Source organism: Sceloporus occidentalis, unplaced genomic scaffold (assembly GCF_023333645.1).
Source record: "Sceloporus occidentalis isolate IW3139 unplaced genomic scaffold, rSceOcc1.0.p SCAF_489, whole genome shotgun sequence".
NCBI classification, from domain to species: Eukaryota; Metazoa; Chordata; class Lepidosauria; order Squamata; family Phrynosomatidae; genus Sceloporus; species Sceloporus occidentalis.
The window spans coordinates 93,279-121,234 of NW_028317469.1; the positions used below are offsets into that span (position 1 = coordinate 93,279).

The 27,956-nt window shown below is 44.5% G+C and overlaps 1 protein-coding gene across 1 annotated transcript; it reads left to right on the forward strand.

Annotated features, from left to right (window-relative positions):
• Positions 1–1,086: 1,086 nt before the first annotated feature.
• Positions 1,087–11,609, forward strand: LOC149271590 (von Willebrand factor A domain-containing protein 7-like). The gene is made up of 19 exons (XM_089507294.1): positions 1,087–1,275; positions 2,697–2,978; positions 3,150–3,246; positions 3,809–3,931; positions 4,201–4,396; positions 4,493–4,656; positions 4,767–4,879; positions 5,416–5,532; positions 5,691–5,879; positions 5,986–6,118; positions 6,619–6,711; positions 6,841–7,002; positions 7,270–7,309; positions 7,428–7,482; positions 7,613–7,758; positions 8,245–8,413; positions 8,965–9,283; positions 9,617–9,725; positions 11,420–11,609. The coding sequence occupies exons 1-19, from the start codon at positions 1,087–1,089 to the stop codon at positions 11,607–11,609; spliced, it is 2,886 nt and encodes a 961-aa protein (XP_089363420.1).
• The last annotated feature ends 16,347 nt before the right edge of the window (positions 11,610–27,956 follow it).

Below are 27,956 nucleotides of genomic sequence, written 5' to 3' on the forward strand. Positions count from 1 at the left end.
TTCAGATGGCGGCTTCCATGGTATACACACACTAATATTCAAAAGTTTGGGGTCACTCAGCTGTTTCCATGGAAAACGAGGACATTTCTGACTGTAACATAATTGCAAAAGGGTTTCTAACGATAAGTTAGCATATTAAACTTAAACTTGGATCAGCGAACAGAACATGCCATTGGAGCGCAGGAGTGATGGGAGTGATAAAGGGCCATTGGAACACAGGAGTGATGGGAGTGATAAAGGGCCATTGGAACACAGGAGTGATAAAGGACCATTGGAGCGCAGGAGTGATGGGAGTGATAAAGGGCCATTGGAACACAGGAGTGATGGGAGTGATAAAGGGCCATTGGAACACAGGAGTGATAAAGGGCCATTGGAACACAGGAGTGATGGGAGTGATAAAGGGCCATTGGAACACAGAAGCTATGTGAGTGATAAAGGGCCATTGGAACACAGGAGTGATGGGAGTGATAAAGGGCCATTGGAACACAGGAGTGATGGGAGTGATAAAGGGCCTTTGAAACACAGGAGTGATGGGAGTGATAAAGGACCTCTGTACGCCTATGAAGATATTCCATTAAAAGTCAGCCATTTCCAGCTACAATAGTCATTTACAAACATTAACCCCGTCTGTGCTGGATTTCTGATCCATTTCATGTTATTTTAATGGACAAAATCTGCTTTTCTTAAAAAAAAAAAACAGGAGAAAATAAATGATACCATTTATTGGCTAACTGAGAGTTTAATTGCAAGCTTTTTAGACCAAGTTGTTAGATCCCTTCTTCAGGCATTAATGTTTCAAAAAAACAAGAACATTTCTAAGTGACCCCAAACCTTCTAAATGGCTCAGTAAGCAGAGTATATACGGCATATTTATTGCTTATTTTAAATTGTAGGTTTTTGTAGGATTTGGGAATTCAGCTGTAGACCTTTACCCTTCTACCCCCTTTAGATGTTCCGTACATTCACCCTTTACTGCCCGGTTTGAGGGTTTTTTTGCTGTCGTTCAGTGAAATATCTTTCTTTGTAGGACCGTCCTTCTCTGGGACGATGGCTCCTCGCTTGCCCCGTCTCCTTGGCTGTCTGATAATGGCGAGCGTGGTCCTCCCAGGAAGCCATGCCTTCTTCCCCAACTTCTGGTCCAAGTTCTTGTCGGTGACGTGGGGATCGTACACTCACCAGGATCTGACGGAGGAGGCCATACTCAACGTCACCCTGCAGATCCTGCTGGACAACAAGCATCCTACCCGTCCCCCATTAAACAAACAGGATTTCCAGGTAAAGCCCATGTCCATGTCATCCACTGCTTTATTATCTCCTGATCACCCATTGTACAGCGCTGCGGAATATGATGGCGCTATATAAATCAATAAAGAATAAATAAAACACTACTGGGGCGGTAAATAAAACACCCTTTTTACAAACATTAAACTAATTTGGGTTATAAAGTTACAAAATAGACACGCGGATACTTTTTGTGCGGTTTAGTCATATTTTGGCAATTTAAATCCGATTTTGACTCAATATGCTAATCTCCTGCCCAATGCCCTGCGTTCCGGTAGCGGCACTTTACCCGTGGGGGTTTAGCTCGGATTTGGCCCCAGGTGCAGGGGAACGTCTGTAATTAATTCCTTTGTGTTTTTTTCACCCCGTATTCTCTTGAAATGTCTCGTTCTTCTTCCTGGTGCAGGCAGGGAAGGGGCATTTCATTGAATAGATCCTGTCAGGAGGGGGATCTTTATTGTTTGGAAGCCGGTGACGGCTTTTGTTGGCTTAGTATGACTATTGTCCCATATTTTGGAAAGAGGGACAACCATATCCTCATATATGTGAAAATGTCAACATTATGACATCATCGTGTCTAATCCACATATGTCACATTGTGTTGTGATCTCTATCAAATTTAATGGCATGTCTCAAGCTGATGACTCGGCCCACCCCTCCCTCTGTTATTATCTGTTTGGATGTAATGCTAATGAATTAAGAATAACGAACCCCCCTCGTTTATTGCGGTATACATTCCCCGTAATCCCATAACACCGCTATCAATCCTTCTAACACAAGAGCGTCTTATTAATACTTCAACGTTTAACAATTGCCCTGATGACGCTGCCTTAATGGTTTATAAATGCTGTTTTGCGTTCACATCTTTATTGCATTAGGTGTGTGTTTTGTGTTAGGATTCTATATAAAATTAAACTTTTTCTTGGAAAATGGGATTAGACCGCAAATGAAAGCCAGCGGTCTCATCTCGTCAGCCCATCCCCCACCGTGTTTAATATCCAGAATTGCGCCTCTTAGGAGCGAGTCAGGGTGATTAGATATACGGGGGGTCAGTTGTTGGTACGACTGGCCTAATATGATCCTGTAATGAACGTAAAACACGGTACGAGGGCGTCACATTCTACTTAGACTCTCGGAGACACCAGTTTCGGCTGAAGTCCTGCCGCCGTCTGACGGTGTAATGGCGTCTGACGGCTGGATATGTCCTGCAGGACTCTTTTGACCGACCCTGGTGGCTTAAGTTTTATCTCCCCCAGTTGCGAAATTAAGAGCAGATAAGGCACATCATATATTTGCTGGATATTTATATATATTTTAAAGAAAATCCTTTAACAATATTTTAAATCATACTGTTGACTTCATTCCACCTCACTTCCTTCATAATTGCCAACGTTCCATGGCTCTTGGTCTTTTAGGGTAAGACGCTGATTGCAGATGACATTTTAAGAGCGTATTTTGGAGAAGAAGTGTCTGTCCGCCAGTTCAGGGCCTCCGTGCGGCAAATAGTCAATGCGAACGCCAACACGGACTTCCTCAACGGGACCCGCGACGACCCCTTGTGTCATTTCGACTCTGAGAGATTGCAACAAGGAAACAGCCTCCTGCTGAGGGCCCGGGAGGACCTACTCACTGCTATGAAGGCCAAAGACTACGAGGGGTCTCGGCAGAGGTTAGGCCAGATGTTGCACTCCTTGCAGGTGAGGGCCTGGAGCAGGTTCTCCAGTATGTTCCCAGTAGTGAGTGGTGGTTTGTATGGAAGGGTTGGTGGCCGATGGCTCTGTTCATGATGGTTCCAGCGTTTCTCGGAATGTGAGGTAACTTTTTCTTGTTACATTTCCCAATAGCATTCCTTGTTCCATTCCTTGCAGGACTTTTACAGTCACACCAACTGGGTAGAGATGGGTAACACTGACATTTACCCCGATTTAGCCTCTCCAGGGAAAGACATCACCTCTCTAGCTGGAGGTAATTAACTTCATCCGCTTCTAACAACCCCTCAGCTTTGTCCCATTCCTTTTAGAAACATAGAACCCGCTGGCAGATCTGTCCTTTTCGGCCCCCGTCTAGTCGCCCGTTTCTGCTGCTGTAAAGACTCAAACCTTAATCAGTCGTTGGTCTCGTCTTAGATTCAGGAGCCATATGTCTAACCCATGCGTGTTTAAATTCCCTCTCTGTATTAACAACTACCACTTCTGCTGAAAGGCTGTTTCACTTATCTACCACCTTTCTCATGCCTTTCTAGGCTACCCTTTACTTTTATTGGTTTCTATATTTTTTCTACCCATCTCATTCTCACACAAACAGGAGAAAATAAATGGAATTAAATAATGACAGAATGGCAGCCCCCCTGCCTTGGTGGTATCCATGTTGCTCGAACCAGAGATAGGCAACCTTAGACCTCTCTCCCAGCAGATTAAACCATTGACCCAAAGGTCACATTTTTTAATACATTTGATATCGGCCGTAGTGGCTTCTTCTCCTAGAAATCGGTACGTTCTTCCTCATCTCGCTCTTTCGTCTCTTTCAGACTCGGATCAGACCTGTATAGACTGCACTGGAGACTCGTGTCGGAACAACATAGCAGAGAGCGTTCGAAAGAAAAATCTCCTGACATCTGGCTACTTCGGAGAAACACCTAAGAAGCCTCGGGGTGCGTAAAAACTGCCAGAGGGGCCAAACCCTGAGGCCACAGTATGGAAGTCAGTGCTTTTTCTTATCCAGAGCTGAGGTTCTAAGAGCCGGTCCGGGTTACGATATGTAATTTAGGGTAAATAAAGCAGGAGAAACATCATTTGGAATCCATTGGTTAAATGGGAAAGTAAATCCTGGAAAAAATATTTATTTTTTTGTAAACAGAAATATCAGCCGTTATTCCATTTTTATTCCACATAGAATGTAACAAACTTTTTGTCGCTCTAGGAAAGTGCAGCCACGGCGGGCCTTTCGATTATAGCAGTCGGTTTAGTGCACGTGGTGGAATCAACAAGGACACCAACAACGCCATTTATTCCCCCCACCACTTCCTCCACACCCAGGCTGCTGAACTGGCTCTCCGGGCTACCATTCAGTTTCTGAGCCAGCTACGGAAAGACGTGACGGACCGTGAGATGCTGAGGTATGATGAGAGAGACATCATATGTTACATATGACCTGTCGCGTGTACATCACCCCAAACTCACACCCCTCTTCCTTCCGATCCCCCGTCTCGTAGGCTCCTCGGAGTCTCTTCTTTTCCAGCTCTGAGTTTTGTCCTGGACACAACGGGAAGCATGGGGGAAGAGATTACCGCGGTCCGACGCCAGGCCAATGAGATAATTAATAGACAGAATCTGCTGTACCCGGACTACTATATCCTCGTGCCTTTCAACGATCCAGGTAGCTGGAAAAAAAAGTGTTAAAATCCCTCTAAAAAGTGAATATTCATAGACTGTCCACCCTATTACACACACAACGAAACATCATAAGGGTCTTTTTGTTACTTCTAGAATTCGGCCCTGTATTCAAGACAAGTGACCGTAATGAATTCCGGAAATATCTGAATTCTCTGTACGCCCAGGGTGGGGGAGATGAACCAGAGATGTGTCTGTCGGCACTGCGGGTAACCGTCTATTTATAATATGTTGAAAAATTAAAATGAGCTCGATAAATCCAGAGAAACTTCTGAAACAGGAAAGCAGGGGCGGCAGATCGGGTGCGTATAGGGTGTCAATGGCCAGCGGCCCAGTGGGCATTTGCCCGTGTGCCGGGCTGCCAGACCGCGCCTGTATGGGGAATGCAGTTTGTAACGAAGTCCATATATTGAAAAAGGAAAAAGATATTTTTAAGAGGAAGTGTGAAATGTGAAAGAAAGGCGACCAGCCCAGAGCAGAACTTTGTATGAACTATGACCATGAAGAAGGAAGCAGAGAGGAGAGAAGAAGTGATTGTCAGGTTGGAAAGAAGGAATGAGACACGGATGAAGCTTATCGAGAGATATACTGTTCCATTTCCACATAAGATTCCATAGTGTCCATTCATTAACGTGGCCGTATCGTTGTGTGATCTTCTATGTCTTGATTTGCACCGCTATCCCCTTCTATCTAACACCAACACTTCTGTTCTGGACACTTTTATAACCCTTTGCTTTCGTTCCAGCTGGCTCTGATACACACTCCTCCTCATTCCGAAATCTTTGTTTTTACTGATGCTTCCGCCAAAGACATTGAGCTTCGGAGCTCCGTGGAGGCTTTGATCCAAGATAAAAAGATGAAGGTGAGACATTGGCTTATCCATGATTCCCCAGAACGGGCAAGAATGAGGAGGAACAGAGATATAGAATACGGTGGTTAGTAGTAGGTGGAGGGATAGAGAAGATCTCAGTTGAATGTCGGAATCTAGAAGCACCTCTGGGCAACCTCTTGTCTCCTCAGGTCTCTTTCCTGATTACGGAGGATCCTTCTCTGACACGCGGACGGAGCAGGAGGGAATTGTTAAGACAGGACAGATTTGACCTGTATTCGGAACTTGCGATGACTTCAGGTGGCCAAGTCATCTTCACCAACAACGAAGACATCAGTAGTGTATCGGATGTCATTGGAGAATCAGCCCACTTTGATATGGTAAATGAACCCGTGTAAGCGTTGGGAAGGCTGGCGGTCCTCCGTGTGAAGTATCCTGGTGTGGGATGATTGACACTTTGCTGCTGCTTTTATCCCATCTTTACAGGTCAAGCTTCTTCATGTCCAGAGCGAGAGGAAAGGAGATGCCACCCATGTATTTGAGGTGGACAAATTTTTGCACAGTGTTTCTTTGTATATAAATGGAGAAGTCAAGAAATTCAACATAATAGATCCTGCAGGTGAGAATTCAGAACCCCATGCACCGTTAGTAAATATTGAGATTCATTCTCTGACCACCATGTTTTAGGACATACGGTAGAGTCTGTCTACTACATGTTCGACTGTAGTAATCAGCCAAGCTGAGAGGTGCCAGTGATCTTTTATTGCCATCTAGTCAGGCTTCTCTCTCTCCAACCAGGTCACATCCAGCATGGCGTTCGTCGTTCCAGCGGCACGTTAACTCGAATTTCTCTCAAAGACCCTCTGTCTGTGGGGAACTGGAGCATCGTTATGACAACCATGGGACTCCACACTTTACATGTTCAAGGTGACATGACTACATGCCTCTCTACATGTACCTGAGAATAACCATGTGGATGCTGTGTTTCCCTCTCTTCATCTCTGCTGCAGTCTGACTCTTTTCTATTCCATCCTCCACCTTGATATCTTCCCCTCCTTTCCTTCTCCCCCCCCTCTGTGATTTTCTTTTTGCTGCCCCCTTATCCCTCTTCTTTCATAGGTCGCAGTTCTGTTGACTTCCTTTATTATTTCGGGGCTTCCATGAACGGTTCTCACCCGGGGTTGTATACATACACCAACCAACCGGTAGCAGGTATGAAGTTATCCATACATCTCCTCTAACCCGTATAATGTTATATGTGTACAAGGCTAGGTTTTGCTGTCTTGCTAGTCGATGTGACCTTGACCTACGATGGTGCTCTCTTTCCGGCCTTTCTGGTAGGAGTCCCGGCCGTGTTGGTCATTGAAACCATTGGACTCCCGGAGACTGCTCATCTGGACCGTGTCTCTCTGACCTCCATCGAAGGGGAGACCCAGAGTTTGGAACTGAAAAAGACCAGTAAGGCAGGGCTCCTGGTGACCGAGGTGGGGCATATGCCTATCGGTGAGTTCAGAGTTGGGGTGAGCGGCCAAGATGATAACGAGCATGCACTGCATCGGGAGGCCCCCCAGCATCTTAAAGCAGCGGAATGTGTGGTGGAGGTGCGCATGGACACTCATCTTATTGCATCCTGAGCGTGATACACTTTATCCTGTACTAACACATCATGGGTAACCTACTCACACTCCCACTACACCTGCCTGAGTACTAAGAGATTATTACTTGCGTCTTGTGTCTTGGAATGATCGTAACATTTTCCTCTAACTACAGCATCTATTGCTGAACGTGTCTTAGAATATCACGTGACAAGGTAGGTTGCCAATGTTCATGGGTATCAATAGGCAGGGTATTCTCCCCCCTCCCCCACCAAAACCATTATGTTTAGTGATTGATACATTCTCATGCTCTCTCACTCACACTCTCATCAGGGCATCAGGGCAGCACAGGGGTTTGGGTCTTAACATTGGTCAGGGTGCCCGGGAGGTGCGTTCCATTACAGTCACTTCTGTCCTGTAGGATACATTTTCTTAGATGACCTGTTAGTTCTCCTCTGTATGTTCTTTATGGGCATTCTACATAAAGTCTATACATTAATGTTTTTAATTCTCTGCAGATGTCAAACAAGTCTCCGTCTGCCCTGACTCCAGGCTCCAATCGTCGAGTGTCGCTCACAATCAGCAATTACGGCTCATCCACCTGCTATAGCGTTAGTTTGATCAGCGATGACTCTGACTTCACGATAAACCAGACCATCGGCAGGTAAGTCCGGGAGGCTGCGTGTCTCCAGCTTCTTAAAACACGCGTTCAAAAGTGTGGGGTCACTGTCCATAACAAAATAACATGAAATGGATCAGAAATCCAGCACAGATGGGGTTAATGTTATAAATGACTATTGTAGCTGAAAAAGGCTGATTTTTAATGGAATCTCTTCATAGGTGCACAAAGGCATTTTATCACTCCCATCACTCCTGTGTTCCAATGGCCCTTTATCACTCCCATCACTCCTGTGTTCCAGTGGCCCTTTATCACTCCCATCACTCCTGTGTTCCAATGGCCCTTTATCACTCCCATCACTCCTGTGTTCCAATGGCTCTTTATCACTCCCATCACTCCTGTGTTCCAATGGCACATTGTGTTCGCTTATCCAAGTTTAAGTTTAAAAGAATTAGTTAATTTATTGACTTTTTGGCTCAGTTTGTCCCCATTGAACCAGTCCTCGTGACTTTTTACCCCCATCCCGTGCAGACTCAACATGAATCGCTACGAGAGGCACGTGACAGAATTCAGGATCAAAGCTCCCGACACAGCGAAGGAAGACGCGGTCGTCATCGTTACAGCATCGATCGCCAGCTGTGAGAAAAAGACATGGGCCTGCTTCGCGATGTTACCCCTCGTGGTGCAGAACAAAACACAGGTACGTATTCCTCACCGCTAATGTCACACCATCCGTGTGCCGGGCATCTGACACCTGGGTGCTAAATACCGCCCCAGCGTTCCTGGTGGGGAGCCTTCACTGCATGCTGGGAATTGCTGTTACAATAAAATATTGAAGGCTACTTATCTCCATCAATCAAAAGTTCAAGGAACCTCGGGGGTGGGGTCAGCAGGGGCAGGCTACAATACTGCAACTCCCCCTCGTTCCAAGAAAGACTTTTTTTAAAAGATATTTTAATCTGATACGAGGAGTGAAACGCTGGGAGTTCCCATTAATTATTCGCACATCCAGGGATATAAATTAAAACCTAGAAAAAGCTTGGCATGGGACTTGGTCTAGAGTTTGCTGTAGTACCAGATCTCTCCAGCAGATAGCGCTGCACGCTCTTTAAGGTGATCTCCAGGTGAGCCCCAGCCAGGTAACATGTATATGTGATGAGAGTGAGGGGTATTCCGAAGGCTTCTGCCCGTCCTATTTTCATTATTGCCGTCTCCTTGCACCAAACTGTTTTTCTGCCTTCTTCCCTGAAGTCAGGATGTTCATCTCACCAGTCTCCCCCGCCGTCACTGGACTTGGTGCTGAACGACGCCGCTAACGCCCTCATATGCAGCCTGTGCCAGACCAAGGCTCTGCCCGAGAATAAAGTCACGTTCAGCTGGTCATTAAACGGGGTCATTCTGCGATCCAAAAAGGAGAGCCTTCCTAACGCCATCTACAACCTGGACCCCGCAAAGCCGAGAAACCACGGCCGCTGGAGGTGCTCGGTGGCAGAATTCCCACAAATCAGTGCCGAGTATCTCCTGAAACCATCGCAAGCTGCCCAGCCGGGAGAGACGGACAACAGTGAGAGTGAGTGGGCTAATAAACGGTGAGACGTCTAGGAAGAGGGAGCTGTGAGTCTGCCCCTCCCCCTGTAGGGTGACATAGAAGGAGCTGTGAGTCTCCCCCTCCCACTACAGGGTGACATAGAAGGAGCTGTGAGTCTGCCCCTCCCCCTGTAGGGTGACATAGAAGGAGCTGTGAGTCTGCCCCTCCACCTGTAGGGTGACATAGAAGGAGCTGTGAGTCTCCCCCTCCCACTACAGGGTGACATAGAAGGAGCTGTGAGTCTGCCCCTCCCCTTGTAGGGCATCATATGTCACTCTCACCTGTACATGATGTGAAACGCGTTTCCGTTTACAGGGGCGAGCGGCGTCTCCACACAGACGGTGGTGATCAGCGTCACGGTCACTGTGGTTATTCTCATCGGCCTGATCGTTACCGGCATCTGCTATGCGATGAAACAGAGAAGGTACCGGTTAGCACACGCCAGCGCTCATACATGTTCCCGTGTGCATTGCGTGTTACCCCGTGTCCCGCCCGGCATGTGACTGTCATTCTCTTTTTCCAGAACCGCGTCGGTCCGCCAGAGGAGAGCTGAAGGTAACGCGGAGCCTTTTTTATTGGATCGGATTCCCTCGGCCAGGTCGGAGTAACAGAAATATAATCAAATCGCTAATTATCTGGCGATGTATATTTTATACAGAAACTGAGTAGCGAATCACGAAAGAGCTAAGTAATAATGAAACATTTTTTAAACATTTTTCTTTCCTTTGTGTTTTTTGTGCATCCCTTTTATTAAAATGCTAAATCTGCCTTTCTTTAATTTTTTTTCTTCTTCAGGGAATAAATATTTTTTTGAAGAATAAAAACAAAAATCTTGGAATATTCTTGAAGCTGTTTATTTATAAACTTAGAGGTTTACAAAATAAAAAGAAGTCAGTTTCCAGCATATAGTCGGATGAGGCTGCGATGTAGCGATCGAGTCCAGCATTGATGCAGAGCGATTTGGGGTGGAAAAACCGAAAAGGGTCACTAAAATCCATATTGTACTGAAGTGCTTTTTCTGGAAGAATGAAATTATAATTTGAAGACTGAAGTGTAGTGTGTGTTGGTGGGGGGGGCAATGAGGGTATTAAAAATTATGGGGGGAAAAAACCCAAAACATGACGAAATGGGGATTTGACAGAATGACGTTAAAGGGGTTTAACAATTTAGCACCAGATAGTGGTATTTTTTTAGTGTTTTCCCCCATTAACCAACCACAGTGAGAGTCTGCAAAAATTAGATAAACCCAGCAAAAAAATTATAAAAAAATAAAAATAAAAATTGCATTTTGTTAAAAAATTAAATAAAATGAGGAAGTGCCCCACCTAGTGGCATTTCTGTAAATTACATCTACATTTAGTATACAGGTGGCATTTTTGGGTTAGAATGTGGATATTGGATTACTTTCCTCTAAATAAATCACAGCTCGTACAAGGAAGCCATTTCTCCAGCAACATTCCGGGATGGAAGGTTACATAAAAGCAACGGAATGTTGGTGAATAAATCGGCTTTTGTAATTATCGGTAATCGATACTCGATCAGACGGATCGGGGCTTCCAGTAACAGTCTCCAAATACAAAACGTATCCAGGCGCCCGTCCACCGCAGACACACGTGCACAGTATGCGTTACCCTCGCACACGCTAGGAACACGTGTAGGGGGCAGCTTAATGCACGTATGTATACATCTAAACCCAGATCTCTAAGTATGCAGCGAGGAGAAGTGTGAGTGTACACGGACACTCATGAGGAGCGCGGCTGGTCCCCCTCAGTCTGGCGGATAAGCAGGCGTCGGAGCAGCGTATGGATCAAATGTCCAGCTTGCGGTTTATTAGTATAGCGCAAGCCGTCAGACAGCCGCCGATCTTGGACACCTCTGTTAAATACCGCATCTGCTGGGGGTCAGCTGGCAGCTGTGGATAACATTTAAATATACAGTTATACCGAGTATCTATACACAGGAATATGCAACAACATGCAGTATCGCTGCACATTAAATGGAGCTTGTGTGTTATACCTCCCCCCCATCCAGCGTCATACGACAGCGCAGCGTACCCCCCCCCATCCAGCATCTGGCATCAAAAGAGTCCTCATGACTTTTTACCCCCATCCCGTGCAGACTCGACATGAATCGCTATGAAAGCCACGTGACAGAATTCAGGATCAAAGCTCCCGACACAGCGAAGGAAGACGCGGTCGTCACCGTTACAGCATCGATCGCCAGCTGTGAGAAAAAGACATGGGCCTGCTTCGCGATGTTACCCCTCGTGGTGCAGAACAAAACACGGGTACGTATTCCTCATCGCTAATGTCACCGCGTGTCCCCGTCCGCGTGCCGGACACCTGCCACCTGCGTGCCTTCACTGGGGGCCGAGAGAAGCGGATATTGCGTATGGTGTATGATGTCATATGTCAGCGTGTGGCTAGGTGGTCACATGGGGGCTGCATTTGAGGTTTATAGTAATATGGATTAATAGTTAATGAATAGTTAATTATAAGTTATTATATTTAATTTATTATTTCCACCATTGTTAATGTGTTATTTTTGTCTCCTTTGCTGCTTGTTGCCCATCTTCTGTATTTCATGGCTTCTTTACCTTAATTCCGGTCTCTATGTCCGTCCCACAACCTTCACCTTTTTTCCCTTTTTTTGACCACCTCCAATTACCCCTCCCCACACCACCCTCATTCATCTCTCTTTCTTTCTATCCTTCTCGGTCACTCTTAGGTTTCGCCCAAAACATCTCCTTCTTGCACCCTCTTCTTCTCTCCGGGGTCCTGCCAGCCGCGTGCCTGGGGGGCAGTTCTACAGGTGTCAGATCGGGATGGAGTCAAGTCCGGACAGAATCAGCTTGGCACCGGTTCTGTCTCTCACGCAGTGGCGTCTCCAGCTTTCATATTTAGGGGGGGCACATGGGGGGCCAGGAACCAAAGTATGGGGGCCAATTATAAAACGGTACATATACACTATATATATATATATATATATATATATATATACACACATATACACACACACGTTAGGCAGTTATTTCTCATTCTTTAATATTAGCCCCTGCTGATGACTATATATAGAAATATTACACCCTGCTTCTGATATATATTAATATTAACCGCTGCTGCGGTTATATACTGATATTAGCCCCTGCTGCGGATATATACTTATATTATACCCTGCTGCCGATATACATAAAAATTATACCCTGCTGCCGATATATATTAATATTTGACCCTGCTACCAGTATATATTAATATTAGCCCCTACTGCCAATATATATTATTAGTCCCTGCAGCCAATATATATATAAACTTAGCCCCTGCAGCCAATATATATTAATATTAGCCCCTGCTGCCGATATATATATAAATACTAGACCCTGCTGCCAATATGAATATAAATACTAGACCCTGCTGCCAATTAATATTAATATTAGCCCCTGCTGCCAATATATGTTAATATCTCCCTCTCCCTCCCAAACTATCCTAACTACCCCCTCTCCCTCCCAATCTATCCTAACTACCCCCTCTCCCCCCCAATCTATCCTAACTACCCCCTCTCCCTCCCAATCTATCCTAACTACCCCCTCTCCCTCCCAATCTATCCTAACTACCCCCTCTCCCTCCCAATCTATCCTATCTACCCCCTCTCTCCCTCCCAATGTATCCCTATCTACCTCTTCTCACTTCCTATCTACCTCTTTTCACTCTCTAACCCCCTCCTAACTTTCTACCCTCCTCCCCCCCCTTTGAAGTTCACTTACCTTGGGCTTGTAGAAGTCCAGCGGCGGGATCGCGAGGTCTCTGTCTTCCTGGTTCTGCCGCAGTGTGCGCGGCTTCATTGCTGAGCGCCGGATATGACATCATATACCGGCGCTCGGCTTGAAATGCCGGCACTGCGACCAAGGCAGAGGCCTCGCGGTCGCGGAAAAGAGTGAGAGGCGCCGAACGGTCGCTGAGAACTTATTCCTCAGCGACCGCTCGGCGCCTCTCTCTCTCTCCTCCGGATCTATTAAAAAAAAAAAAAAAAAGACGGCGTTTCAATTGGGGGGGCACACCGGGGGGGCATGATTTAGGGGGGGCCATGGCCCCCTCTGGCCCCCCCCTGCCGACGCCACTGCTCTCACGGCCCTGATGGGCCGTCAGAACGCATTGAATTCACGTCAGACTGTTGCTCGCCTAGAGCGGAGATCCATCTGACCACCTACAGGGGGACGACAGGGAAGTGCCACCTAACTGCCCCCTCCGCGGCCACACAGCTGGGGCAAAACAAGACCCTGGTTCTACTGCTTGGATTAATAATATATTATATCACCAGTTGGACTGTGTAGTCTGCGTCTGGCATACCAATCGATGACAGGCAGAGTGTGAAGAAGACCTACATCCATGACGATGTTAGGGATATTAATGAGACAAAATAGGCAAAACCAATATTTTATCACACACGCAAAATAACGACGCTACCAAAGATTGTAGAACCACATCCACAATATTAATACAAAGAGATACCCTATATTTTATCTCTGATCCTAAATACTTTCAAATCGCATCAAAATTATAATTCAAATGAGATATATTATATCACCACGATAGTCAAATCAAAAATCAAAAATATCATTTATTGGAAAAACACCATTTATAAAATATCTATATAAGTCATGCAGTGCATAATATAACACAGAAAAATGATCTAAACATGTCAAAGTGAATCAGATCAAAAATACAGTATATTATCAATGAATTATCAAATATGAATTATTACTTTTTGAGTCTAACACACACAAAATGCAACAGGTGAAAAAGCACATGGCATAAACATTTTAGCTTGATCAATTATCACCTTAAATAAATGGTATTTATTAACATCAAACCAATGAATTTCAGCAACCAAAAATAATAATACTCAAGGCAGTAATAAAAAGATCATTATCTCTCTATATATTAGTTTTACTAATACAACAATTAAAAATAATTCAATAATGTATCAGCGAAATTTCTAATAGATGCAAATAAAGTCAAACTTCATCTACAGGTAAAATTCATTGTCATTATCACGGGTTATAAGCTGCATTCTCACAAGAAGTCATATACAATAACGTCATATACAATAATGCCATATACAATAATGTCATATACAATAACGTCATATACTATAATGTCATTTACAATAAAGTCATATACAATAATGCCATATACTATAATGTCATATACAATAACGTCATATACTATAATGTCATTTACAATAAAGTCATATACAATAATGCCATATACTATAATGTCATATACAATAACGTCATATACAATAATGCCATATACTATAATGTCATTTACAATAAAGTCATATACAATAATGCCATATACTATAATGTCATTTACAATAAAGTCATATACAATAATGCCATATACTATACTGTCATATACAATAACGTCATATACAATAATGCCATATACAATAACGTCATATACTATAACGTCATATACTATAATGTCATATACAATAACGTCATATACAATAATGCCATATACTATAATGTCATTTACAATAAAGTCATATACAATAATGCCATATACTATAATGTCATATACTATAATGTCATATACAATAATGCCATATACTATAATGTCATATACAATAACGTCATATACAATAATGCCATATACTATAATGTAATTTACAATAAAGTCATATACAATAATTCCATATACTATAATGTCATATACTATAACGTCATATACTATAATGTCATATACAATAACGTCATATACAATAATGCCATATACTATAATGTCATATACAATAATGTCATATACAATAACGTCCTATACTATAATGTCATATACAATAACACCCTATACTATAATGTCATATACAATAATGCCATATACAATAATGCCATATACTATTTCCCAGAAAAATGGAATTCTATATTGAAGTAGACAAAATTTACCTCTATTCAGAATAATAAAACCATTATATTTACCACCACTTATTGCTGTGGTCCAACTGGTCCTTGGAGATATCAATCCAGGTTCAGTGGAAAAAATAAGTGGAAGGAAGAATAACTTTCTTAAAGTAATATATACGTTAGAAACTCAAAGTAATTCTAAGAGTAAAAGATGGTGCCAAGATCTCGTGATGTTCCAAAATTCAAATTTTCTGGGAGTAAATTTGCTGAGTGAGTCCTTAAATTATTTAAAACATAAGCTTTTAAAGACAGGGATTATTATCATATTCTCCATCTATTGATTGGAATTCTCCGATCAGAATGGTGGGTTTTACTCATTATAATTAGGATTTTTTAGCATTTTGGTGCTATTGTACTTCCATCATTTACCTCTAAGAGACGCTCTGGTCTAAGAAATAACTTAAAGACCGTTACATATGAGTTTGGAATTTATCCTTGGTCACCCATATCTCTAGACGTTACCTCCTAGGTAGTAAATCAGGGGGTCTTACAACGTATCCCCCCATTCCAATTTACATTCCTAGAGATACGCAGCTTCTCCTCCTTAACTTTCTCATGGAAGATAAGACTAATTAGGAAATATTTGCTGAAGCAGCTATATTCATAAACGCTTCTTTGTTCTCAATGATAGAGAGAACAAGGACAGAAAAAAATATTATATGATTAAGGAAAACAAAATGGTTCTGACTCCATTTTGTGTTCATATAAAATACACAATTATGGAATACCTGTTTTCCAGCCTAAAATATCTGACAACGAGGATTGTGGAAATAATGAATTCTTAAAAATCCGCTCCAGTTTTATGGGGTCCCAAGTCTACGGAACGCGATATAACTTTGTGAACACCAACATTCGCCATTTCACTGACGACAACATTTTCACGGGCTCCTCAGTTTTATTTGCTCCATTATTTAATAGCATGTCATTGAGGCTTCAATTCATAAAGAGAGGGGGCCCCTTAATAAAGCTTGCAGGGGGCCCCAACAAAAGCCAGATGGGTGGGCTTCCCGCAAACCCCAGACCACTAAAAAAATAAAACAAAAGGGTGGGGACTGGGAGGAGCATGGCTGGATAAAAATGGTAAAGGATGGATATGATTGGCTAGGCTTTTCATTAAACCACACCCCATCCTGACTTACACAGGACACAAAGGTGGACCTCCAAGGAAAGGCCTAGTCTACCTTTGGGTCCCCAGACCAGAATTTGCCCAATAATGGGTGAGTTCCCCGGTGAGGTTACACGAGCCAAGCTGGGGAGCCGGAGCCGGACTTCCTTACATCATCAGGAGTCTCTACGGGGGTCCCTACCGACACACAAAAGGACTAAAATACAAAAGGAGCGTTGGAGTTGGAGCTGGACCCGATCTGGTTGTCCTCCGCTGCAGATCAGCAAAGAAGCGCAAAGCCTTTATGTTTCCGGAAGTAGAGAGGGTGTTTTGTTCTCGTGTCCGGTGCGTAGGACACCGGGTTTGGTTCTGTTTGTTGCATTAACCGTACCCCTCTGCGCGGGTTGCTTTGTGGCCGGGTGTAGTGAGCTCTTGTTATGAAATGTATTAGTAAAGTTCTCCTCTTAGTGTGATAATTCCCCCTTCATTTGTTCAATAAAATCTGTAAAAACTAGACTTTGATTTTGTTAATTTGTATGGATGTCCAAAAACGAGGAGGGTTAGTTTTCGCTTAAATTTCATTTCCTGCACTCACCCTCCCTCACGCTCTCTCACACTCTCCCTCCCTATCTCTGTCTCTTTTCTTCTCCACTTCTTCTCCTTCTTCGTGTTCTCCACGTCATGATCTCGCTCTCCTGGAGCACTTCCGCATAAGGGGCGGAGCCTCTGTGCACACCACAGGGACACCGTCTCTCCTGATTGGAGGAATGGGGGGAGAGGTTGTCCCCGCCCTGTTGCGGAAGTGCTCCGGGTGGCCAGAATAATGCAGACAGATCCGTGAAGAAAGAGAAGCGTTTCTGCAGAAATGAAATTCGTTGTCCAGAAAAGAATACCTGAGAAGTGGTGAGGTTTACCCCAAAGTCTCAGGGTTTCTACCCCAGTCATCCTTAATGCTTCTTTTCTTACTACTATATCACACCTTACACCCCTGCTTGAATACAGGTGAATTGATTCAGAATATCTTTACTGACTGAAGAGTCATTGTTTTCATGAGGGTCATTATTAGGGCCATTTCATGAAAGTCATTACAATGGGCTCCTTGTGCTGGGTTATGAAGAATGGGTCATTAAGAAGGTACCCGCGGATGCTCATTTTCTGTACACTGTAACAATAAATACAGCGGGAAGCTGCCACTGGAATTCTGATACTCCCATCTGCCCTCGCGTGACCCGTATCCCTGTATCCAGATCCGCATTAGTGATCAACCTGCTTTCTTTGACCTTAGTCCACCCCACACCACGTAAAACATCCTGGCAGTAAATTTTATAATGATGATGGGGAGACTCAAACCCCCCCAGACCCCCCAACCCATTTCATGAGTTACTTTTTCGTAAAATAGAACTAAATCCTTTTTTTTTTTTACCATATTATAGTTATTAGTCCACGGTGCCCCCTAGTGTACAGACTAGAGAAGCACTTGTGGCGAGCGTGCCCAAAACCAAGATGTATTTCTGTATTTATGGTATGGTCCATCCTTGTCAATATATGTATTTTTAAAGCTCTAAAGTATCTTACTAATGGAGTTATGGATCTTTATCTCCTTCCTTGACAAATCCCCAAGTTATTTTATATGCTTTTTGTTCTGCTATAGCTAAGCAAGTAAAACCTTTTCTGTGCTTTTTACTTCCTAAATCCCAATTTAGCATTTCCAGGGCCATTGTAAGGGACCCATCATGTAGAACGCATACAATGACAATATTATTAAATGACTGTATGCGTTTAACATGCAGAGGTAGAGATTCTGTTAAACTTGATAGGCAGCTGATTTCTGACAGCAAACCATACAGATGTACGTCGTCATCATCATCATCATACACTATACCGTACCGAGACCGGCAGCGCAGCTCTAGAGCGTCTCTCCGGTGTAGTCTCTCGAAGGAGTAACAGAAATATATATCTGCTAAACAACTGAAGCAACGATGGTCAGAAGATAAAAGGATAGGTTAAATAACACGGTCATTTATGGAAAAGGGAGGAGAACTTGAGAGAACTCCTTCTTCTGTCTACCTCTCCTATGATAAATGAATAGATAGATCGATAAAAAGCCTGCCGGGCATCCCGAGGATAAAGTTGAGTTGTCCATCGAGTCGGTGGATGCTGAGTCAGTCCCATCCAGTTTAATGAGAACCGGGTTGAGTTGCCTCCTCTCGGTGAGTTGATTTGGTAAAGCTGAAGTCCTATTTTCAACTCACCCACCAACTCAACTCAAGTCAAACTTTGTTAATATCCACGACGAACCTCTGGGAGTTGGGGGACAAGTTGAACTTCACTGAGTTGACAAAATGTTTAATTTCAGCCTTAATTGGACCAAACAAGTGCGACCTTCCTCTGACATTTTATAGAGCGAGCAGGAAATAACCGCCGCTTTCCGTGATCTCCAAAGAACGCGATTACGTTATCTGGTGATGGCATGCGGTGGCGCGAGCTTCATTTCCACTAAATATTTACAAAATCTGAAACCTGAGACCGACAGAATGCTTCTAAAACCTGACTTTCTCCAGCCGCTCCACGTATTTTATCCATTAAAAAAACCATGAAATGGATGGGAAATCCAGCGCAGACGGGGTTAATGTTGTAGCTGGAAACGGCTGATTTTTTTAATGAGAGTTTAATGTTCTTGTTTTCCAAACTTTTGAACAGCCGCATATAGTCAGCAAATAGTTTGGGGTCCCGGAGTCACGAGCACATTCTGTACAGGGACATTTGGCATTTAATGCCCGTTCTGGACACTTTAGTCTCACTCTGGAGTGACGCCGCGCATGGTGAAGTGATAGCGAATGTTGGATAAGCAGAGTTTATCAGCAGCGCAGTAGATATGAATTCCCTCTGAGAAGGAGTCCTGTAAAGGACCTTTGATATGAAAACTTCTGAATATTTCCTTATAAAGAGGATTTTCATATAAAAGGAAGGTCCCCCTGCTGCCCGGCAGACTGCGCCATTAGACGGGAGGGATGGCGTTTGGGCGAAGGCTGCTGCTCCTTTTGGGTTTGTTTGCGTTTGGTAAGTAAGGATCGGGAAGGGTGAGAGCTCTAGAGTCAGAGAATACAATGTTTATTCTGAGAAGGACATAACTTTATCCAAAATGGGACGTTTCTGCTATTTACTTTACTGATAGGGTAGTAGATAAGTGGAGCATTCTCCCAGCAGAAGTGGTAGAGGGTCATACAGTGAGAGTATTAAACATGCGCAGGATAGACATACGGCTCCTGAATCTAAGACGAGACCAACGACTGATTAAGGTTTGAGTTTTTACAGCAGGAGAAACGGGCGACTAGACAGTCGTTGGTCTTGTCTTAGATTCAAGAGCCGTATGTCTATCCCATGTATGTTTAAATTCCCTCTACCACTTCTGCTGGGAGGCTGTTCCACTTATCTATCACCCGCTTAGTAAAGAAAAACTTCCTATGCCTCGAGGTTTAGGGGATGGGCGGCTGTGTATCTGTCTTGTAATCATCTGAATCTCAGTAAACCCACTCATTGCTCAGGTGTTTCGGGAAGATGGCGGCGTGGCTGACGGATACAAACAGAAACGTACAATCTGACAGAAGATACAATCTGACAGAAGATACAATGTGACAGAAGATACAATCTGACAGAAGATACAATGTGACAGAAGATACAATCTGACAGAAGATACAATGTGACAGAAGATACAATCTGACAAGATACAATGTGACAGAAGATACAATCTGACAGAAGATACAATGTGACAGAAGATACAATCTGACAGAAGATACAATGTGAGAGAAGATACAATGTGAGAGAAGATACAATGTGAGAGATGCGCAAACCCTACTTCATTCTAGCCTCGGTGTAGTGGCCGAATTCCTTGATTGTGCTAATAACCTCTACCACATCTGCCTGAAGACAATTCCACTTACACGCCACCCTATAATAATAATAATAATATATAATAATATAATTATCATAATAATAATAATAATAAGCTCAAGCCTCCGATACTTTATTTAACTTCATGTATCCATAAGGTTTCTATCTACCCCAATCTATAAATGTTGCAATCCTTCAGTACATTCCACAGCATATCGCTCAAAATAGATGTTGTCATATAGATCCAAGAGAAGCCAAAATTACCCAGATGCCCAATCTATCCTCTTCTTCATATACATGGTAACCAACAGTCACCTGCCGTCAGATTCTATGTTCCTCTGACGCTAAGATTCTGTATACTACTGGCCCTCGGGCTGAATGGTGCCAGTCTCTCCCTGGTTGTACTACATGCGGAACCTGCTCCGTGGTGTCTTTTGACAGAGGCCGGCCAAGCGTCGGATAAACCCTTTGTGTTGATGAAACACCAAAATCCTCGTATTGGTAGCAAGAAAACTTCTTACAAGAAGCCATCAACATTTGCCTCCAACATTTCCAACTCAACCATGTCGCCATATGTCAATTATTGCGGTTTCGGCGTCATAGGAATTACAAAAGAAGCGGTTGTCAATGTTTCCATACCACAAACCGGGAAGAGTAACACAAAGGTGCTGTCCATCACAACGGATTCACCCACATTATCTACAGTCTTTTACAAGATAAATGCTGTGAACGGCTCGGCGTTGAGGAACCCATCTGGAGATCCTACAAATCCTTCTTCTAGTCCTGAAACTAATGACGGACCAAGATCGGTAATTCCCTCCACGCCGGACAATGGAAACCCAGAGAATGAGTCTTCATTCACATCTAGTAAAAATAGTAAATCGTGCAAGATGGAAGACAGGATTCCGGAACTGATCGTAAGTGTGTCGGTGGGAACCCAACCCAACCAGACCAAAGTCTACGCCGTCGGCTTGACCGATCAATTGCTAATGCTGACCATAGAAATCAGTACAGGATTCTCGGTGAAGCCTCGCCTATGCGCCAGCCCCAACAACTCTGCGTCGGTATTTATTGAGTTTGTCTCAATCAACACTAAGAATACGGAGGTTACTATTGGATCCTGGGGATACGGCCAAACAGCCACGGAAGCCACCATCTCAGTATATGCATGCGAATCTTTGATAACCACCACAATGCCAAGTACCTCAATCGTTTGGGCAACCAGTACGGCAAAGACCTCACTCATCACTAAAACCAGGGAGCAAGAACCATCATCAACCTCGGTTTCCAGCGGTAAGACCAGACGCCAACCATACTCCACCACCACTTCAGCCTCTTCCACGGTTGGGGAAACAGCTCAATCCACGTTTTCATCTTGGGGGGTAACGAGCTCAGAAACCAGCTGTCAGCCACCACCGACTCCTTCAACGGGAAACGACTCGTGTGTAGAAACCAAGACTCGCCCAACATCAGCCGGTACGACCCTGAAGGCCATCGGAACTATAAGAACATGTGAGTCGTTTTTGAGTTGTTGAAGGGGGAGATAGCGTACGTAGGGTTAGATAGGGTTAATTAGGTGGACTAACGTTGTTACGGAGCAAAGAGGGGTTATTTTTAGTTGTGAGAAGTGATGTATTTACAGGGGCTGCTGCTCTAGACCTGACCAAAGAAACATTCCAAGTTCTACCATTCCAAGGGTTTCCTGCCCCTGCACTCAGCCTCTTCCTTCCGAGGAGAATCATGATATGACATCATATCCCACAAAAAACAATAGGAAACGTGTGAGAATCCATCAACAAAAAGCTGTTCCTGTAAGCCTGATGAAGGCCATCATGGTCACAATGTCGGCTTAATTATTTAAAGAAACAGAACGCTATATAATCTTCTATAATCATTTATAAGGAGGCGACGGCATTATATCCCAGCATTCTGCCCTAGGAAGAGATACAAAGACCTCCAGATCTCTTATCTCCCCAACTGGCCCAAAGAGCGCCGCAGCGTCTCTCGCCAGTCATTCCTTTGTAGAGCAGCCCATGGGCTCCTGCCCTGCCTATTGCCTATAAATTGGGAAGTTCTGTGGTTATTTTCTTTCTTCTTCTTCTCCCCAGATGATGCGATGGCGCACACGCTCCTCATTCTCCTTCCTCTCGTCCTCCATCACTGACCGATCCTCTGCTGTTTTTCAGTAACGATACTGTTCCAAAATATCCATTCATGGACTCATAAAATGACAACGTTGGCGGGGTGGGCTGTTGTGGTTATATACCCCGGGAGGCAATATTGGTTATATATAGTTCTGTTTAGAGACAACCCGGCAAGGGTTCCAGATTCTTCGTGTGCTTGTAGGTATCCCACCGTGGTGTGTACAGGACATGGGCAAGAAAGCTGTGTGTTTGAGTGACAGCCCATTATTGGCTGATCTGTTACATTTTCCGTTAGAAAATTGTTCCCGGATAATTTTATTTTAAATAATTAAATAAAGGATGAGATAAATTGCAATAAAATTGTTGCATTCTGCACTCTGGAGGACGAGGTGATTTACCTCTAGGGGGCATCCTGGGCTTAGCCAGCAAGTAGGACGATGCATGCGATCTGCTGCACCCACAATACACCGTGAGCTATCCCATAATGCACTGCAGGTAACATAGAAGGCAACCCGTTCAATGTGGATACAAGCCAATGGACTTTAAATGAAGAATTTCCCATGAAGTCTGTGACCCATGAGAGGTGACGATGGCGAATTGTTTTATTTTTTACTTTTCTCCGCAGATTTCCTAAATGCCAATGCAGAACCGTTCCTTAGTTTGAAAATGGTCGCCACTGAATAAAAGATATATATACCCTTCAAATAGCTCAATAAAACATTGAAGGTCACTTATTTCCATGACGCAAAAGTTCAAGGAACCTTGGGGGCGGGGTCAGCAGGGGCAGGCTCCAATACTGCAACTCCCCCTCATTCCAAGAAAGACTTTGTCTCTCTCTCTCCCTCTCTCTCTCTCTATCTATCTATCCATATATCTATCTCTTTTTGTTAAATAAGTGAACCCAGCTGTACATGTTTATTTCCGTATGCGTGTATTTATAACCTCATACAATGTGCATGACATGCAGAGGCTGCTGGGGTGTGATAACAATTAGTAAGTTCCTGAAGGACAGATGGAGAGGGAAGGAGAGAATAAGGAAGGCTTGGAGAGACAGAGGCAGCGACAGAGACACACAGACTGAGAAACTAACAAAGAGAGACAGAGAAATGGGCAAAGAGAGATAGAACGAGAGGGACCGCAATAGAGAGAGGAAGCTGGGCAAAGTGACATACAGACAGTACAACGGACAAAAAGACAGATAGAGAGAGACAGAGGGGCAGAGAGGGAGAGAAACAGGAAAAAAGAGAGACTGAAAAAGAGGGGGAGAGACAGAAAGAAAGACAGAAAAGGGTCACCGATAGAAACCATTCGCTGGACACTACAGACTGCGACAGACAAAAGAACCGAGACACAGAAACATGCTGCTCACACTTATACTGGTGCTGAGTATACCGGCATGCTGCGGCACGGAAGGTAAGCGTGTGCGTGTATGGGCTGTCACCGGGCCGGCCAGTAATAACCCCCCAGTGCTATATACAGTAATCACCCCCAGCGCTGTATACAGTAATAAACCCCCCAGCACTGTATACGGTAATATAACCCCCAGTGCTGTATACAGTAATATAACCCCCAGCGCTGTATACAGTTATATAACCCCCAGCGCTGTATACAGTAATATAACCCCCGGCGCTGTATACAGTAATATAACCCCCCAGTGCTGTATACAGTAATAACCCCCAGCGCTGTATACAGTAATATAACCCCCCAGCACTGTATACAGTAATAACCCCCAGCGCTGTATACAGTAATATAACCCCCGGCGCTGTATACAGTAATATAACCCCCCAGCGCTGTTTACAGTAATAACCCCCAGCGCTGTATACAGTAATATAACCCCCCAGCACTGTATACAGTAATATAACCCCCCAGCACTGTATACAGTAATATAACCCCCCAGCACTGTATACAGTAATATAACCCCCAGCGCTGTATACAGTAATGTCGGTCAGTATTGACAAAAACCTGGTTTTTATCTCATTTTGTTCCAATAAACGTCCTTTATCTGCAGACCTGAACTTTCCCGGCTCAAACACCGCACTGAGCTGATGCTTTATGGCGATGCTAATGAAGTCCGTTCCTCCATAGACTTTCATCAGTTAGAGAGTCCGGCTGGCTGATTAGGACTGAGCCATTCTATTGTCGGGAGTAGATTGGGGGCTCAGATAACAGAGCGAGAATCATACAAATGGCTGATACACAGCGTCCTGAAAACATTATATTATGGGGCAAAAATTACAGTGCATTTTTTGAAAAGATATTTTAATCTGATGTGAAAACGCTGGGAGTTCCCATTAATTATTCACACATCCAGGGATATAAATTAAAACCTAGAAAAAGCTTGGCATGGGACTTGGTCCAGAGTTTGCTGTAGTACCAGATCTCTCCAGCAGATGTATATGTGATGAGAGTGAGGGGTATTCCGAAGGCTTCTGCCCGTCCTATTTTCATTATTGCCGTCTCCTTGCACCAAACTGTTTTTCTGCCTCCTTCCCTGACGTCAGGATGTTCATCTCACCAGTCTCCGCCGCCGTCACTGGACTTGGTGCTGAACGACGCCGCGAACGCCCTCATATGCAGCCTGTGCCAGACCAAGGCGCTGCCCAAGAAGAAAGTCACGTTCAGCTGGTCATTAAACGGGGTCATTCTGCGATCCAAAAAGGAGAGCCTTCCTAACGCCATCTACAACCTGGACCCCGCGAAGCCGAGAAACCACGGCCGCTGGAGGTGCTCGGTGGCAGAATTCCCACAAATCAGTGCCGAGTATGTCCTGAAACCATCGCAAGCTGCCCAGCCGGGAGAGACGGACAACAGTGAGAGTGAGTGGGCTAATAAACGGTGAGACGTCTAGGAAGAGGGAGCTGTGAGTCTGCCCCTCCCCTTGTAGGGTGACATAGAAGGAGCTGTGAGTCTGCCCCTCCCCCTGTAGGGTGACATAGGGGATGTGAGCCCGCCCCTCCCCCTGTAGGGTGACATAGGGGATGTGAGCCCGCCCCTCCCCCTGTAGGGTGACATAGAAGGAGCTAGGTGACATAGGCAGAAAGTGGCCATGACTCTGCCCCACTCACTGCAGGGCAACTTGGACAGGAGGAGCAGTGAGTTTGCCCCTCCCCCTCTTGGGTAACAGACAGGAGGAGCTGTGAATCTGCCCCTCCCCTTGTTTGGTGACATAGAAGATAATGTGAGCTTGCCCCTCCCCCTGCAGGGCGTCATATGTCACACCTTTTACAGGGGCGAGCGGCGGCGTCACGCAGACGGTGGTGATCAGCATCACGGTCACCGTGGTTATTCTCATCGTCCTGATCGTTACCGGCACCGCCTCGGCCTGCTACGCGATGGAACTGAGCAGGTACCGGTTAGCACACGCCAGCGCTCATACGTGTTCCCGTGTGCATTGCGTGTTACTCCGTGTCCCGCCCGGCCTGTGACTGTCATTCTCTTTTTCCAGAACCGCGTCGGTCCGGCAGAGGAGAGCTGAAGGTAACGCGGAGTCGTCTTTATTGGATCGGATTCCCTCGGCCTCACGCTATTCACAGAGTAATCTTATTACCATAGCAACCAACAGAATGTGGATGTTAATTGGAACATTCCATCGGTTGCTACGGTGATAAGACAGGATTTAGCAGAACTGGATTCATTTTGTGATTTTTTGGGGGGGAGGTTTGGGTGTTTTGGAGAAAATTAACCGTTAACTTCCTGGAAGTTTGAAGTCCTGAATTTATGTTGCAGATAAAAAGAATTCCTCGGAAGAGGATTTACGGAGCCGAGCGCTGAGCGAGGAGATAAAGGTAAGAAGGGATCGCTGGGGTTTTACCGCTCCGGATAAGGGATACAGCAGAGAGTTTATTTACGTGGAGTTATTTATTCCACCCCTGCAGGGGGACTCTGACAACGTGTCCTACGTGGAGCTGCAGCTGCACCAAAAGCCCCGCCCCCCACTCCCCAGGAACACGTGCGGCACCGTGTACGCCAGCATCATGTGACTCGGGGGGACGCTGGCGCTCGCAGTTACTATGGAGATTATTAAGGATGAAGGTCCCACGTCGCCACGATCTTCTCCTGCGCGAAGGGCCGCGCCGGCCCCGTATACTGTACGATTAAAGCGCAGTGACCGGACTACACACGTGGCCCGTCTTGCAGCAGAAGCAGCTCACCGACGGTGGTGGTAAATAACGATTAGCGAAAGCAGCAAGAGAATAACCCCCCCACACACAAATACATGGGGAGACCGGAGATACCCCACCCTCCTACAGATACCCCCAAATACTCCTGGTGTCCAATCAGGACACCTGTATTAGGGGCATGGCTAGAGCCAGGGAGGGACCACCCACATGCTTATATACAAAATAAGGACTACACCCAAAATATCAGGACTGTGCTGTAAAAAGCAGGACACTTGGGAGGCAGTCTACTGAAGGATGTTGTATATAGGGCGGCTTGCCATCACGTCGGGGGGGGGGGGAGGAAATGTTTTTCAAAATCAAATCGCTAATTATCTGACAATGTATATTTTATATAGAAACTGAGTAGCGAATCATGAAAGAGTTAAGTAATCAAATATTTTTCTTCGCATCCCTTTTATTAAAATGATAAATCGGGGGGGGATTTTATTATTTTTTTCTAGGGAATAAATATTTTTTGAAGAATAAAAACACAAATCTTGGAATATTCTTGAAGCTGTTTATTTATAAACTTAGAGGTTTACAAAATAAAAAGAAGTCAGTTTCCAGCATATAGTCGGATGAGGCTGCGATGTAGCGATCGAGTCCAGCATTGATGCAGAGCGATTTGGGGTGGAAAAACCGAAAGGGGTCACTAAAATCCATATTGTACTGAAGTGCTTTTTCTGGAAGAATGAGATTATAATTTGAAGACTGAAGTGTAGTGTGTGTTGGTGGGGGGGGGGGGAACCCAAAAACATGAAAAAAATGGGGATTTGACAAAATGACGTTAAAGGGGTTTAACAATTTAGCACCAGAAAGAAGTATTTTTTTAGTGTTTTCCCCCATTAACCAACCACAGTGAGAGTCTGCAAAAATTAGATAAACCCAGCAAAAAAAATTATGAAAAAATAAAAATTGCATTTTTTTTAAAAATTAAATAAAGTGAGGAAGTGCCCCACCTAGAGGCATTTCTGTAAATTACATCTACATTTAGTATACAGGTGGCATTTTTGGGTTAGAATGTGGATATTGGATTACTTTCCTCTAAATAAATCACAGCTCATACAAGGAAGCCATTTCTCCAGCAACATTCCGGGATGGAAGGTTACGTTATAGCAACAGAATGTTGGTGAATAAATCGGCTTTTGTAATTATCGGTAATCGATACTCGATCAGACGGATCGGGGCTTCCAGTAACAGTCTCCAAATACAAAACGTATCCAGGCGCCCGTCCACCGCAGACACACGTGCACAGTATGCGTTACCCTCGCACACGCTAGGAACACGTGTAGGGGGCAGCTTAATGCACGTATGTATACATCTAAACCCATATCTCTAAGTATGCAGCAAGGAGAAGTGTGAGTGTACACGGACACTCACGAGGAGCGCGGCT